Source organism: Solanum lycopersicum, chromosome 3 (assembly GCF_036512215.1).
Source record: "Solanum lycopersicum chromosome 3, SLM_r2.1".
NCBI lineage: Eukaryota > Viridiplantae > Streptophyta > Magnoliopsida > Solanales > Solanaceae > Solanum > Solanum lycopersicum.
In genome coordinates, this window is record NC_090802.1 from 47,493,855 (window position 1) to 47,511,368 (window position 17,514).

The 17,514-nt window shown below is 34.4% G+C and overlaps 2 protein-coding genes across 2 annotated transcripts; one reads left to right on the forward strand and one right to left on the reverse strand.

The window, feature by feature from the left end:
• The first annotated feature begins 1,438 nt into the window (after positions 1-1,438).
• LOC101265209 (uncharacterized protein At5g39865) lies at positions 1,439-2,697 on the forward strand. The gene has a single exon (XM_004235022.5). The coding sequence runs from the start codon at positions 1,590-1,592 to the stop codon at positions 2,373-2,375; it is 786 nt and encodes a 261-aa protein (XP_004235070.1). The 5' UTR covers positions 1,439-1,589; the 3' UTR covers positions 2,376-2,697.
• Positions 2,698-6,268: 3,571 nt separating this feature from the next.
• On the reverse strand, positions 6,269-6,775 carry LOC109119733 (uncharacterized mitochondrial protein AtMg00810-like). Its single transcript, XM_019212648.1, has one exon. It carries the CDS (start codon positions 6,773-6,775, stop codon positions 6,269-6,271), a length of 507 nt encoding a protein of 168 aa, XP_019068193.1.
• Positions 6,776-17,514: the final 10,739 nt, after the last annotated feature.

Below are 17,514 nucleotides of genomic sequence, written 5' to 3' on the forward strand. Positions count from 1 at the left end.
AGATTGCCTTCTTATTGTCAAACTTATTGAAGAGGAGAACATACCGTCTTACTTTTTCAAGACTAGTACAAAGATTATTTGTATTTACTTGCGAGCAATAGAGTTACCATTACTCAAATTTGGCGGGAGGCAAACCAATTTGTAGATTTCTTAGTAAATGAAAGACATAATCATGAGGAAGATATGATAATCTTGAAAGTATCGCTCAAAATAATAAAATTCTTTCTTCTGCTGATTCCACCCATGTTGATTTTGAAAGATTTTAAGTACTTTATTAAAAAAAAAAAAAAGTTCCAAATTTTTTTATTAAATGGTTGACATTGGAAACCAGGTGCAAAACATGTGTCCAATGATTAATTTGTTTAAAATAATACTATGCGTGTAACTGTCCTTATTCCACATATATAAGAGTACTTTATTCATCTTCATTTTCGTCCATATGTTATTCCCTATCGAGTAATTTTGCTGATAAAGTATGTAATGCAGCTCACTTATCATTATTAAAGGTTACATTAAATTGATTTAGGTTCTTTCCTCCCACAGGGAAAAGGAGTTTGTTCCTTTTTTTTCTTTCCAAATTTCATTCAATTTTGTATGATATATGTTTTTTCTTTTGAACTACTTTTATTATTAATTTCAATTAGTATTTATAAAGAAAAAAAAAAGGGTTTCAGAAAAGGTAATAATACTATAGTTTACTTTGAATGGAGAAGATTTTTTATTAAATACCCGAACAATTATTTCAAAAATTGCTTTCAAAATAAAAGTTGTCACTATCAAAATTGACTCCTCACAAATTTAGTTGAATCGTGAAAGTATCTAGTTTGGATTTAGAAGAAAACCAAATACTAGTATAATATGTCACTGATTACATCGTTAAGGAATTAAAATTTAATTGAATCCTCTCGTGAAAACAATATTTATGACTTTAAGATTGTGATTAATAATTTTGATTACCGTAGTAAAATGAATGCTAACTCGGGTGAAAATTAGATATATTTAGAAGTCTAAAGTTTAAAAGAATGAATATCATCAAAAAAAAAAGAAAAACACAATACAAACTTTTGGAACCACTTACACATAACAAACACTTATTACATCTAGAATTTTTCATAATTTTTTGATGTAATTAAAGAAAAACAAAAATAAAACTTTTGAATATAATTAAAAACATCAAATATGATTTTTAACTAAATTTAAAATTTAACAAAAATTAAAATACAATAAAATCGCATCTAATATATATATAACTATATATAACATTAATGAGAAGATATAATAAAATAGGAGTAATATTTAGGAAATTGATGTAAAAAGTAAGAAGGAGCGTAAGTTGCGGATAGAAAAGGAAAGGCGAAGGTGTGTGAAGCAGTCGTGGTCGAAAGGGACCCCACCGACCCACCCCGTCTTGAATGTATGTATGTATGTATGCCCCTCCATTTCATTTCTGCTTCTCTTTTCCACTTTTTTCAAAAATAACAAACTTTTTTTCATCAAATCTCCATCTTCCCTGTGATTTTAGGATTCCATTGCTTGTTATCCACGCAATTTATCTAAACCCCTTAAAACCAATTTGATTTTCTCTTTCAATGGATCGTTTCAGGGATGATGAAATTCATAAACCTAAATCAGCCATCATGTTTAATCGATCCATGACGCTTCATAACGCTGCCAATCCAATCGAATTCCCTGAAAAAACTGTTTATTTTTACCCATCTCCTCCTTCTATTGAACGGCATGGCTCTGTCAAGAAGCTTCATACCTCTTCTTTAGGATCTTCTTTTAAGGGTACCGTCAAAAAACTATGTTCTCTTTTTGAATCTCGTAAACCATCCAATTTACAACCTCAAAGCCCTACAAAGCCTGCAAAATCATTTAATTCTGATTCTAGGGTTCCGTCTTTTGGATGTACCTTGCCTGGAACAGAGGACTCGGTTGTGATATATTTTACTAGTCTTCGTGGGATTAGGAGAACGTTTGAGGATTGTTATACGGTTAGAATGATTCTTAAGAGTTTTCGGGTCAAAATTGATGAAAGAGATATTTCAATGGATAGTGCGTATAAAAAAGAACTGCAGAATGTTTTGGGTCCGAAGAATGTGACTTTGCCCCAAGTTTTTATTAAAGGGAAGTATGTTGGAGGGGCTGAAGTGATCAAGCAATTGAATGAAGTGGGCGAGTTGTCCAAGTTGTTAAGAGGATTACCTCTTAGGCCACCTGGGTATACTTGTGAAGGATGCGGGGACATGCGCTTCTTACCTTGCTCCAATTGTGATGGCAGCAGAAAATATTTTGATGAGGATGATGGACAGCTCAGGAGATGTCCACAGTGCAATGAAAATGGCTTGGTTCGTTGCCCTCTTTGTTGTTCTTGATGATTTGCATAGTGTTGTAGTTAACTATTACAGCCTGCTGCCTATAGTTTTCGGTTTGTGCAGGTAGTATTTGAGGTTGAATAGCCTTTGCCTATCTAAGGCAAAAGAAATGGTTGTTTAGTTTTTAAATTGACATATAAATGATTGCTATGTATATATTGCTTGGAAAACTTCATTCCGTGGGATGGAGGATGGCTTTTTCATCCCCGTATAGTCATGTAAATTTGCCATCAAATCGATGGTCTGGTTTTTGATTGACAACCTAGTTGCTTTGTTTAGCAGCAGTTGTGAAATTGAAATAAAGTTCCTTGTTGCAAAGGGATATCACAGTTTGCATTATGTATAGTGAACATCTCTAATTATGTTTCTATCCGGAAACCAATGCCGGTCTCATCACCAACCTATAATGATGATTTATAGTTATGTGCTTTAATGCACCATGTATTCTTTTTGGACGACGCCACATGTGTCTTATTTAATTCTAAAGGCATATTATTTGTTGCCTGCACTGTTTCATCAAAATATGTGCAAATGATGGATGTATCTCTGCGTTGGTAGTAGTTTACTTCTTATGTGATGCACTGTTAGTGTATGCAAATTTTAAAATTAAGATGCATCTGCATTGGTAACAAATGATCTTAAGGAAATAGATTGTGGGTATCTTGATGTACAGATGTGTAGAGAATTTAGGTGTCTGTCATTTGGGCGAATAGTTTTAGGCATCCATCTTGATTCAAATCTTCTTGCAAGTTTGCCTATTGAACGTGCATTCAAAATTGTTTCTGGATAATATTGGCTAGTCTCTCTTCAAGAGGAAGTGCCAGTAATGCCAACTTGTCGAGTTGAAGACAGGAATCCTAGTGGGATTCAACACGGGTTTTTGGTGATATTACTGTTAAAAGGATTTCAAAAGAATGTAATATTAGCATTAGAAAGGAATAAAAGGTGTTTCTTCTGGTGACAGTTTAGGATCGAGGCATGAAGGGTTCAGATGATGACTGAAGCATAGAATATGGATCTAAATTGGTCTATAAGATTAAGTTGGGAATTTTAATTAAATACCCAAAATGATTATATTTAACTGCCAGTATACATATTGTTCAACCTATATTTGAGTTGTATTCATAATGGATTATACAGTTAGGATGGGTAAAAATGGGTTACCCAATGATAAATGTAATTCCCCTGACCCAGCCTTTTCCTTATATCCTGCTGACATTTCTCGTCATGTGGAGCTGAGATACATCAGAGCCCGACTCTATGTAACCCAAATGAGATGAGATGTTGTCCACTAAAGAATTATTCACTTAGGAAAAAGATGTTTATTCCTCATGTATTAAGTCTAATCGATGACAGCATTTTTCCTCTCTTCTGCTTCGAGCTTAACTCTGTCCCTCCTACAATTCTCTAACTTATCGACATGCCTCCTGAGCTACATTTATCCACACATATGCCTTTTGTAAGTAGTTGGACAATGAGCTTAACACTGTCATTTGTCTTGAGTTTTCCAAGTCCAGACAAAGGTTTTTGAAATTGACTTAGATATTGATAATCTTGCTATTTGGATTGATTTCTGTGTTCTTATTGTGGTGATATAATTTTGAAGTGTAGAATTTGTTGGTCAAAGGTGGAAAATGGAAGCATCTTTATCTGATGTATTAGTATTGAAGTATATAATGTAATAGCTGGAATTCTTTACAAGTAGTCAGGCGACATTTGTTTGGTTTTGTTTCTTTCGCTCTCATCTTTTTATTCAAATTATGTTCAAGCATGTTCCTTTGTCTGTTGTCTGTTTATGTTTGTGTAAGAGGCGATGAAGTAATTGCTGGAATTCTTTTCAAGTAGTTAGGCAACAGTTGTTTGGTTTTGTTTCGTTCGCTCTCAACTTCTATTCAAATAAAGTTAAAGCATGTTGTTTGTATAAGAGGCAATGAAGACCACAAAATATTGATTGAGATGGTTAAACTCTGGTTGATAAAAATGATATAGAAAAGTTGTGTGGCAATAGGCTGTAGAAATCTGATTTTAAAAAATAGTCTGTAGATTTGGTGAAAGCAGAAAGGTGAATATTTGTCCCCAAGTAATTACTGTTTTTTCTTTTCATATGATATTTATCTACTCAGTGTTACTAAAGAGTTGGGCAGGATCCATTTTCTTTTTCCCCGTAAAATGTCTGATTTTGTGTACTTAATCTTATTTCCTTGGCTTCTTAACATAGGAATAGGTTCTTTTAGACCTGAAGTCCAATCTTCTTCTTTCTTATGCGAATCAGCCTTTTTTGTGTGCTGTATGAATCCATCTTGTTAAAATTAGGCTTTCATATCCAACGTAAACAAGTCTTAAAAGCTCAATCGTGTTCCTGCTTCCACTGACCATTGAGATTATAAGGTTGGTTGTGAAGGTTTAAACTTTGAGTTGAATGATTTTATTAGAGGAATTTGGTGCCAAGTAGTTTAAACAAGGCTTATATCAGTTGAATTGTAGCCTCTGTTTTATTCAAATAAAAATTGTGATTGTTTTTAAAAACTAAAATATTTTCAAGGGCTAGTGGGGCATGGTTCGAAACTTAGTGCATAGCTCTTCTCTATATAATCATCAGGTTGTGTGCAATAGTATTCGAACTCACATCACTCGTTGCATTCCTATTACTTGATCAAAGCCCTGGCTGGGAGCTTATGAAGACTTCTGATCTTATAATGTCTTTTCTTAGCCAACTTCAAGGGAGGTTGATGAAGCCACAGAATATCGTATATGCTTTGCTTTCTACCTGAGTTTTGTCTACTTATTTTACTTGTTAATGCAACAGATTGTTAAGTCTAGTGTCATACTTTGGTTTTCGTATCCTTTACGTTAAATCTTTTATGACTACTCTGTTGTTTTGTAGTAGCTGTTCTTTTCCCTTTAGCAATCTGATTGCTCTACGTGATAGGACGGTTTATCCTAGAAAACTTCATAAATAGCCGAGAGATAAACTGAGCAAGTCTCTTTAGTTACAATTTGCCTAATTATGCTCTGCTATAATTTTGTTTGTTAGGGATATTTGTATAATTCGCATGTCAATATATAAACAATATAAATGTTTACTAATGTGTTTAAACATTTAGAAATTTTTCAGAACGTAAACAAATCAATTGTATCAATACGATAGGTATATACAAACTATAGTAAGCATACACAAATTTTGGATTTATTACTATTACGAATCCAATTATACAAATTCTTAATCTATACCATTGAGAGTCAAATTATACAAATTTTGAATGTGGTCCTCGTAATTATGATTGTAAATTAATGGTGAATGATAATTTAATTAAACTGTAGCTATATTAATTAATTAACTAATATATATTTGTGTTCATGTAGTTTTCCTTTTATACTATTGTAAACTATAGCACGTTTTGCATAGAATTTTTTAGGAAAAAGGCATAAATTCACCCTAGAAGTTGTATCGAAAAGTCAATTACACGCTTGACAATCTTTTACACACTTATATTACTCAAAAGTGAATTTATAATAAGATTAAGAACAAGAGGAGTTTGAGAAAATATGAGCAATAATCATAGTTCTGTCGTTTTTGCTTTGTATTCATAGACTTTTTACATGTTTATGATTAATATAAGAATCCTTATTTATCTACTACGTATTCTAAAGGAAGAGTAATCCTATTATTAGAATGAATAAGCGACAATAATGGACTTCAATAGCCCCCTGCAAGATCATGTTCTGGAGCGAACCATGAGCTTGGTTCGAAGATTGAAGAATTGACTTGTGCTTTGGTAAAGAAATCTGCAATCTAATTTTGAGATGAAACATAGTGATTGATCTTCAACCATCTCTCAGATAAAGTGATAATCAAGACGAATATGCTTTGATCGTTGATGAATAACATGATTCTAAGATAAAAGTTGTGCACTAAGATTATCACAAAGGACTATGGGAGGTGCAGCGAGAGGAGCATGTAGTTTACTGATAAATTGTTGGACCCAAATTAAGTCAGTAATTGCAAATGCGACAACCTTTTGTTTCCGCGAAGACCAACTGATTAAGTTACGGCCATAGAATAGTGCAAAGTCATGTTGGGAGCGACTATCATCAAGATCAGAGATCCAACCAGCATTCGAAAAGGCCACAAGACTAGAATCAGACATAGGTCGTAGGAAGAGGCCATCATGAATTAATCCTTTTAGATATCGAAGTATGCGTTTGACAGCTGACCAATGAGCAATAGTGGGTGATTGCATAAATTGGCATACTCGATTGACTGCGTAAGATATTTCCGGCCTAGTGATTGTAATATATTGAAGAGCACCAACGACACTACGATATAAATGAGCATCACCAGAAAGAATTAGTCGTGATCCAAGTTCTGTCGGACTAGAAATAGGCTTAGCATCAGCCATGTTTGTTCAACGAAGTAAGTCACGAATATACCTGCCTTGAGATAAAATGATCCCATTTGATGATGGAGAACCTTCTATAGCAAGAAAATAATTTAAAGAACCAAGATCTTTGAGAGAGAATTGCTTATCAAGAATGTGGATAAATGTAGTGATGAAATCACTAGCACTACCGGTTATAATAAGGTCATCCACATAGACAAGAACATATGTTGTATGGTTAGAAGCATGCTGCACAAAGAGAGAAGAGTCAGATAAACAAGAGCCAAAGCCAATGCCAAGGAGAAAAACCTTCAACTTATTGAACCAAGCACGTGGTGCTTGTTTGAGGCCATATAATGCCTTGGTCAATTTGCATACAAATTGGGGCCGATGAGGATCAACAAATCCTTTCGGTTGCTCCATGAACACTTGCTCAGATGGATCACCATTTAAGAATGCATTGTTGATGTCAAGTTGCCGAACAGATCACTTGTTTGTCACAGCCAAAGACAAGATTAGTCGAACAGTTGTGGGCTTAATGACGGGACTAAAGGTATCAAAGTAATCAACACCCTCCTCTTGGTGTAAACCTTTAGCTACAAGACGAGTTTTGTGACGTTCAATTGATCCATCGACTTTCCTCTTAATCCTATAGACCCATTTACAGCCAACAATGTTAGAGTTATACGGTGGAGGAACTAATGTCCCTGTCTTATTTCGCATAAGAGCTAAAAATTTTGTCCGCGTAGCATGGTGCCACTCAAGAAACTTGGAGGCTTGGTGATAAGTTGTAGGTTCTGGAATGCGATAGGGATCAGGAGGTAGAGAATGGCGAGATGTTATAAGAGCTTTTGGTTTTACTTCGAACAAATGTATGATGGCAGAGGGGCGAAAATAGGAAGGAGTTGTGGTCGGATAAGAGAAATCAGTCAATTGTGGTAGATTCTCAGGTGGGTTAGTGGATGGTACATGCTCTATTTGTAGAGGAGCTGAAGAGGGTACAGAAGAAGGCACATTTGTATGATTAGGTTGCTCTGATGAAGGGATAAATGATGTAACTGGAATATTTGATAATGACCGTGGAGCGATAGAGTGTGTAGGAGGATGTGAACACACTTGTTGAGAAGCTTGATCGAGTAAAGAGAAAAATGTGTTGCTAGAATGTGACGAGTGTTATTCTTACAATAACTTGTATTTATAAAGTTAATAAACAAAAACAGAAGCAGAAATAAGATGAAGCAGAATATAGAATACAAGAATTAATCCGAGTCCACAGAAACTACTGTGTGTCCTTAAGAAATTTAATCCCCTCACTGTACCCAAGGTTATGGATTAATTTCTCCCAAGATAAAACGGATTAAACCTGTTAAAGAAATAGCGGTACCTCAAACTTCTTTAACTTCAACGAACTTAAGAACAGCAACAAGTCACACAGACTCAGTCGATCGACACTTTGATTTTATTTGACAGAAAAATAAATGCAGAGAATGAAAAAATTTCAGTGATTAAAAAATCAAAAATTGACCTCCTTTTATAGCCATTTTCAGCAAGGAACATGTCTGTTCAGTGAAATCTATTCAGACCCATTTTATCCAGAAAGTTGTGTCTTTTGGAAAAAATAACAACTTTTTTGAAAAATTGTGTCTGTTAGAAAAATAACTATTTTTTGGAAAGTAACGACTTTTCGGAATGTTACTGTTACCCGCAAATTTATAAGAGATAATATTAACAGGATTTATTTGATTTAACAAAAATTGATTAAATAAATTTTGTCCAAAAAATTTATCAATCAATCACATCATTTGCCAAATCCAAATCCAAATCCAAAGAAATGACTTTTCATTTGCACTTTGCAAATGACTTTTCATTTTCTCTCCAAAGTAGTTCCCTCACTTTTGATATTCTCTTTTTTCTTTTCCCATTCACACTTGCTAAAACCCAACAATCCCCCACATGAATGGGGAAGGCTATTGTTAAAACATATGCATAAAAAAATTTGTGTGTCTTGTAGGTAAAGGTTAATCGCATCTAGATAAATAGGTTTCCCTTTAAACTTTCCGTAGTGAACATATATCGGATATACTCGGTCAATCGGTAGATTTGATATTTTTGAACCGTCGAGCTTTGGTGTATACCTAGACAACATATGTCACACAATCAACCCTTGAACTGTTCTTAGTTCTCATTGTTTTGTTCGTTTCAGCCATGAACACATCTTGGATAGTAAGTGCTTAAAGAACTGGGCTTACCAGATTCTCCTTGAAGCGGCTTACACTTCACACTTACATAAGTGATTTCTAAATGTGTTATCCCATAGATACACCATTTGATATTCCTTGTATCAAACTTAGAAACCATTAAAATGTCCTTATGTCTTTATCCTAGTTACTAAACATTGTCTCATCATGAGAATGGACCATAAAATAATAATAACATTTTATTTTATTTTTCCTTTGACAATGTTGAACCGTCATCAATGACTTTGTTTTATCTCCTTGAACCTAGATCTTGGGATCTCCAGTCTTCTAGGTAGAGTTACCGCCACGATGACTTGTTCTCGGCCATAGTCCCATTCCCGTCGATGATTTCTCAACTCCCTCTCTATTTAGGCCTTTTGTAAGTGGATCCAACACATTATCTTTTGACTTCACATAGTCAATTGTGATAATTCCACTAGAGAGTAGTTGTCTCACAGAGTTATATGTTCGTCTTATGTGACGAGACTTGCCGTTATACATAATGCTTCCAGCCCTTCCTATTGCAGCTTGACTATCACAATGTATGCATATAGGGGCCATTGGTTTGGGCCAAAATGGAATATCTTCTAAGAAATTCCGGATCCATTCAGCTTCTTCACCTGCCTTGTCTAAAGCAATGAATTCAGACCCCATTGTAGAGCGAGTTATACATGTTTGTTTGGATGATTTCCAAGATATTGCTCCTCCGCCAATAGTAAAAATGTATCCACTTGTGGATTTTGTTTCAGTTGACCCAGTAATCCAATTTGCATCACTATATCCTTCAAGAACGGCTGGATATCTGTTGTAATGTAAAGCATAGTTTTGAGTGTCATCTCAGTATCCCAAAACTCTCTTCATTGCTAACCAATGATTATGATTAGGATTACTTGTGTATCGACTCGGTTTACTGATAGCGCAAGCTATGTCTGGTCGTGTAAAATTCATGACATACATTAAGCTTCCCAATACGCTAGCATAGTCCAATTAAGACTGACTTTCGCCTTTATTCTTTGCAAGATGAAGATTTACATCAATTGGAGTCTTTTCCCTTTTAAAATTCAAAAATTTGAATTTTTCAAGTATCTTTTGAATATAATGAGTTTGATACAATGCTAGACCGTTAGGAGTTTTAAGAATTTTAATTCCTAATATCACATCAGCAACTCCTAAATCTTTCATATCAAACTTACTAGCAAGCATACGCTTTGTAGCTTTTATATTAGCAATGTCTTTGCTCATTATAAGCATATCATCTACATATAGGCATAAAATAACTTCCTGATTTGGAGTATCTTTAATGTAAACACATTTATCACATTCATTGATCTTAAATCCATTTGACAACATGGTTTGATCAAACTTTGCATGTCATTGTTTTGGTGCTTGTTTTAGCCCATAAAGTGACTTAATAAGTTTGCACACTTTATTTTCTTTACCAGGAACTACAAAACCCTCAGGTTGTTCTATGTAAATTTCCTCTTCAAGCTCTCCATTTAAGAAGGTTGTTTTCACATCCATTTGATGAATTTCAAGACCGTATACTGCAGCTAGTGCAATTAACATCCGAATTGATGTAATCCTAGTCACTGGCGAATATGTGTCAAAATAATCAAGACCTTCTTTTTGTCTAAAACCTTTGACAACAAGTCTTGCTTTATATTTGTCAATAGTTCCATCGTCTTTCATCTTCCTTTTAAAGATCCATTTTGAACCCAACGATTTGTTCCCTGGAGGAAGATCAACTAACTCCCAAGTATGATTGCTTAAGATTGATTCAATTTCACTATTAACAGCCTCCTTCCAAGAGGTTGAGTCTCTAGACAACATTGCTTCCTTGAATGTTTGAGGCTCACTTTCAAGAAGAAATTTTACAAAATCTGATCCAAATGAAGTAGATGTCTTTTGACGTTTACTGCGTCTTGGACTTTCTTCATTTTGTTCATTCTCTTTTGGTTCTTCTCTGGGTTGTTTAGATCCCCCACTAGATGACTCAAGTCTAGTTTTATACGGATAGATATGTTCAAAAAATTCAGCATTATCTGATTCCATTACCGTATTATCATGAATATCCGGATGTTCTGACTTATGAACCAAAAAACGACATGCCTTACTGTTTGTGGCATATCCAATGAATACACCACAGTCTTAGGTCCTATTTTTACCCTCTTAGGTATAGGAACTTGGACTTTGGCTAGAGACCCCCACACTTTGAAATATTTCAAATTGGGTTTTCTACCTTTCCATTTCTCATATGGAATTATATTTGTCTTTGAGTGAGGCACTCTAATAAGTATCTGATTTGCTGTAAGGATAGCTTCCCCCCACAAGTTCTGTGGTAAACCTGAACTTATAAGTAATGCATTCATCATTTCTTTTAAAGTTCAATTTTTTCTTTCTGCAATTCCATTAGACTGAGGAGTGTAGGGAGCAGTAGTTTGATGGATTATTCCATTTTCTAAACATATTTCTGCAAATGGAGATTCATATTCTCCACCTCTATCACTTCTGATCATTTTGATCTTTTTATCTAACTGATTTTCAACTTCAGTTTTATATTGCCTAAATGCATCTATTGCTTCATCCTTACTATTTAGCAAATAGACATAACAATATCTAGTGCAATCGTCAATAAAAGTTATGAAATACTTTTTCCCACCACGTGATGGTGTTGACTTCATGTCACAAATATCAGTGTGAATCAATTCTAAAGGATTTGAATTCCTTTCAACAGATTTATAAGAATGCTTAGCATACTTAGATTCAACACAAATTTGACATTTTGATTTATTGCACTCAAATTTTGGCAAAATATTTAAGTTAATCAGTTTTCGCAAGGTTTTGTTATTAACGTGTCCCAAACGTTCATGCCATAAACATTTAGACTCAAGCAAGTAAGAAGAAGCAAAATCTTTATTCATATCAACTGCAATTACATTGAGTTTGAAAAGGCCATCACTAAGGTAGCCTTTTCCTACATACATATCATTTTTGCTTACTACTACTTTATCAGAAACAAATACACATTTAAATCCATTCTTGGTCAGAACTGGAATTGAAACTAAATTCTTTCTCAATTCTGGAACATATGAGACCCTATTCAAAGTCACCACCTTGCCTGATGTCATCTTTAATAGGACTTTGCCAGTTCCTTCCACCTTTGCAACAACGGAGTTTGCCATAAACAATTTTTCATCTGTAAGTGCTGGAGTATATGATGAAAATATTTCTTTGTTGGCACAAACATGGCATGAGGCACCAGAATCTATCCACCATTCTCTTGGATTTCCAACCAAGTTACATTCTGAAAGCATTGCACAGAGATCATCCATTTCTCCTTTGGATTCAGCCAAGTTTGCTTGATCCTTCTTTTTCTTGTCCTTCTTAGGACCCCGGCATCCATTAGCCCTATGACCATGTTTACCATAATTAAAGCAGTTTCCATTGAATTTCTTCTTAGGAGGATTGTTTTTTGGACCAGATGTTTTCTTTCTTTTCTTTAATTTTGTGGAATCTTCTTCAACAAAATTTACTCCAGATATTGCTGAATTACCACGTGACCTCTTTTCTGCAGCCTTATTATCCTCTTCGATTCTCAACCTTACTATGAGATCTTCAACAGTCATCTCCTTGTGTTTGTGTTTCAAGTAGTTTTTAAAGTCCTTCCACAATGGAGGTAACTTTTCAATAATTGCAGCCACTTGAAAAGCATCATTCACAATTAATCCTTCAGCAAGGAGATCATGGATTATGACCTGCAATTCTTGAACTTGGGTGACGACAGTCTTACTGTCTATCATCTTAAAGTCCAGAAATTTTGCCACAATGAATTTCTTCATTCCGGCATCTTCTGTTTTGTACTTCTTTTCTAAAGCATCCCAGAGTTCTTTTGAGGTTTTTGCATTGCTGTACACATTGTACAGATCATCTTGCAGACCACTCAAAATATAATTTTTACACAAAAAATCTGAGTGTGTCCATGCTTCTGTTACCAAGAATCGTTCATCAGCCGAAGTTTCATCTGACATAACAGGAACATTCTCATTGATGAACTTCTGCAGACTCAACATAGTGAGGTAGAAGAACATCTTTTGCTGTCATCTCTTAAAGTCGACTCCAGAAAACTTTGCAGGTTTCTCAGCCGGTGCTAAGGCAGCATTTGAACGATTATGTGCAACCGTTGTTGTTGCAGCACTTACTGTTCACGCATTTGTTTGACTTGAATTAGTCCTTTTTTCCTTTCACAAATGGCAGATAAATTAAGTATTTAAAATACTAACAGTAAAGAACAAATCTTTACACAAACTGTTTCTGATTTAACGATAAAGTTTTTATGTTCTTTTAATCGTTAATCGAATGAATTTTAAAAATTCAAGCAGAGTAGAAAACCATAAAGGTTTTAATCTCCAGAAACCTCAAATACAGAAACTGTTAAATTTCTTAAGATTGTTATTCTTACAATAACTTGTATTTATAAAGTTAATAAACAAAAACAGAAGCAGAAATAAGATGAAGCAGAATATAGAATACAAGAATTAATCTGAGTCCGCAGAAACTACTGTGTGTCCTTAAGAAATTTAATCCCCTCACTGTACCCAAGGTTATGGATTAATTTCTCCCAAGATAAAACGGATTAAACCTGTTAAAGAAATAGCGGTACCTCAAACTTCTTTAACTTCAACGAACTTAAGAACAGCAACAAGTCACACAGACTCAGTCGATCGACACTTTGATTTTATTTGACAGAAAAATAAATGCAGAGAAAGAAAAAATTTCAGTGATTAAAAAATCAAAAATTGACCTCCTTTTATAGCTATTTTTAGCAAGGAACATGTCTGTTCAGTGAAATCTGTTCAGACCCATTTTATCCAGAAAGTTGTGTCTTTTGGAAAAAATAACAACTTTTTTGAAAAATTGTGTCTGTTAGAAAAATAACTATTTTTTGGAAAGTAACGACTTTTCGGAATGTTACTGTTACCCGCAAATTTATAAGAGATAATATTAACAGGATTTATTTGATTTAACAAAAATTGATTAAATAAATTTTGTCCAAAAAATTTATCAATCACATCATTTGCCAAATCCAAATCCAAATCCAAAGAAATGACTTTTCATTTTGCACTTTGCAAATGACTTTTCATTTTCTCTCCAAAGTGGTTCCCTCACTTTTGATATTCTTTTTTTTCTTTTCCCATTCACACTTGCTAAAACCCAACAGACGAGTGACAAGAGGATTTTGGGATTGGCAACATGGAGGAATAAGGGAAAGTATTTTCATCAAATACAACGTGGCGAGTGATATAGATTTGAGAGGATGCAACATGATAAAAGAGGTAACCTTTGTGATGAGAACTATAACCGATAAAGACACAAGGACGAGATCGAAAATCAACTTTATGATGATTGTAGGGTCAAAGAAAGGGATAACAAAGACAACCAAAAATTTTAAGAAAACCATAATCAGGAGAACTTTTGTAAAGTAACTGATATGGCGATTAAGACAAAGCAGAAGATATGGTAATATTGGATAAGTATGTAGCACTGTTAAAAGCATGCTCCCAAAATTCCAAAATTGAAAAGAAAGAGAAGCATGAGAAAGAAGAGCGAGTCCTTTTTCAATTATAATTCGATTTCGGTGTTCCAATGCATCATTTTGTTGAGGTGTATAAGGACAAGATATACGATGATGAATACCATGATTTTGTACAAAAAAAATGATACATTGGGGTACTCACCTCCCCAATCAGTTTGGACTAATTTTATTTTCGTTCCAAACTGCGTTTCAATTAAAGCCTTAAATTAAGCGAAAAGCTGGAAAACTTGTGATTTATGTGACATGAAATATACCCAAATAAATTTGGTGCAATCATCAATGAATAAAACAAAGTAGGAAGATCCATTAATAGAAGAAACAGGTGAAGGTCCCCAAACATCGGAATAAATTAATTGAAAAGGACTACTGCTAGAAACATGAGAATGACAAAAAGGTAAGCATCTACTCTTTCCTAGTTGGCAAGGTTCTCAAACAGTAGGAAATTTAGAACTAGAAATAGGTAGCCTAAAGTTAGACAGAAGCCGCCGAAGTAGAGCTTTATTTGGATGAGACAGTCGACGGTGCCAACCAACAAGAGAAATGTGTTCACCAAGAAATATTGAAGGTGTGGAAGATCGAGAATGAGGTGATGGAGTCTGAAGACGGTAAAGGTCATCATAAAGTGTTCCTCGAAGCAGTTTCCTGCCCTGCGAATCCTTCACATAACAAACATAAGGATGAAATTCCATATAAACGTTGTTATCACGAGTTAATTTAGCAACTCTAAGTAAATTCTTGTAAATTTGTGGGACATGGAGAATATTATTAAGATGAATAGGTTGTGAGTTTAGACAGAATTGATGAGCTAGTATGCGGAATAGAAAATTTTCATACCATTACCAACCGCTAAACCATCATTGCCGGTGTAAGTTTGTGAGGAGAGATTAGCCATGATGTGTAGCACCCGAATCAAAGTATCAGGTCGCAGGATCAACAATAGCTGAAGGAGAAGCAAAATGTGCTTGTATGGGAACTGATTGTGAAGGTGCTTGCCTTGTAGGTGGAAAATCTTTTTCATTGGAGCGATTATAACAATTTCGTGCATCATGATTATTTTTACCACATATTTGACATTGCACACGTCATTTGGACCGACGATAATTGGATCGAGTGGAATTGGAATATTGTTGAGGTACCATAGATTGAGCGTGATTATGAGAATTATGAGCAAGGTAATTAGAGAGTGGGGAGGGCCAAGAATGGATGATTGGTTTACGTTAAGGGATGGAGCGGGATAATTGTATGTTAACAGTGCATGAGAAGGAGTTGCGCCGAATTGAGTATTAGTAGTGGTAGAACGAAAATCTTCGGCTAAGCTTTCTTCTTCTTCTCGAAGAAGAAGACCAAACAGTTCTTCAGGAGTGATAGTACCAGAACGCATATCAAGCGCAACCTTAAAAATTCCAAATGAAGAATCAAGTCCATTAAGAATGAATGAGATGAAATCATCATCTTGCACGTACAAGCTTTATGCTAGAGAATCGACAATTGCGCGTTTCTTCTCAAAGTACTCTAGGATAGAAAGATTGCCTTTAGGAAGATTTTGAAGTTAAGATTTTAATTGCATGACTCGAGCACGTGTTTGTGATTGAAACATCCGCTCAATTTTGGTTCAAGCATCATAGAATAGGAGGCTCGAGTTAAATGACCAAGAAGAGGATCAGAAATTATTTGATGAAGCCAAACAAGAATAAGAAGATCGTCGCGTCGTCACTCCTCATAAGTAGGGTTAGACGAGATTTCTGTTTGTGCTTGGGTGGTAGAGGATTTTGTAGCAGTACTAGAAGTAATAGTTTTTGGAGGAGAACTAGAACCAAGAACAAAGGAGTTAAGAGAAAAGGCTTTGAGGATGTCCAATGTATTTTCTTTCCAAGGAGAATAATTATTTCTATCAAGTTTGAGAGAAAGGTTTGGTAGTTGAATAATAGAGGAAGCAGTGGGTTGTTGTGCAAGTGACAACAAAATTCCATAATTTTGAGAAGTATCCATAGGCCGATAGGCAAATCTGATACCATAATAAGATTAAGAACAAAAGGAGTTTGAGAAAATATGAGCAGTGATCATAGTTCTGTCGTTTCTGCTCTGTAGTTATAGACTTTGTACATGTTTATGATTAATATAAGAATTCTTATCTACTACGTATTCTAAAGAAAGAGTAATCCTATTGTTACAATGAATAAGCGATAATAATCGAATTTTAGTTGATGATGGACTCTAATCATTTAATACCATCATCGAAGCTGACATGAACATAAATAAAATAAAAATTAAAAAAAAGTGTGTTTGAGTAAAAAAAAAAGGTAAATTTTTCCCCACCCCCACCCTTCTCCTTCACGTTTCCCTACCTTTCTTCTTCCTCCATTTTTTTCTTATCACAACCACTATTTTCATATCAAATTCGTCAAGTCAAGAACGGATTATTCAATTTATTTTTGTGTCTTTTTGTTGATTGTAAGCATTTGAAGTTTAAAAAAATCAGATCTTGCTTTTTTTGTATAAAAAGTTTTTGGATTTTTGCACGAAATTCAATTTTTAATATATTTTCATAGATCCTTCTTCTCTCCTAGAAAAATCCTCTCTAGATTTGTTTCAAAATCAGGAATAGTAAATTGAGCACTAACTTTTCAATTGTCCGACTAAAATCTTTATAGTTAAAAAATTACAACTTTTCACAATTCCCCTCTTTAAGCTTCAATGAAATTTGTATATTGTGATAATTTTGCGGTGGATTTGGTGGTAGGTGAACATTTTGTGGTGGTTGACTTTTAATTTCGATAATGGCAATGAAATACGTGATTTTGATGGAGATGGTGAATTTATGATTATGATTGTGACGAATTACAATGATAGTGATATGATTCCGATGGTTAATTAGTTAATGTTATGATGTTTGTTATCGATTTTTTATGATGACAATGGTTGTAGCAAGA

Bases quoted from the DNA above. Each gene is read 5' to 3' on its own strand.
- LOC101265209 (XM_004235022.5), top strand. From the start codon at position 1,590: ATGGATCGTTTCAGGGATGATGAAATTCATAAACCTAAATCAGCCATC.
- LOC109119733 (XM_019212648.1), bottom strand. From the start codon at position 6,775: ATGGCTGATGCTAAGCCTATTTCTAGTCCGACAGAACTTGGATCACGA.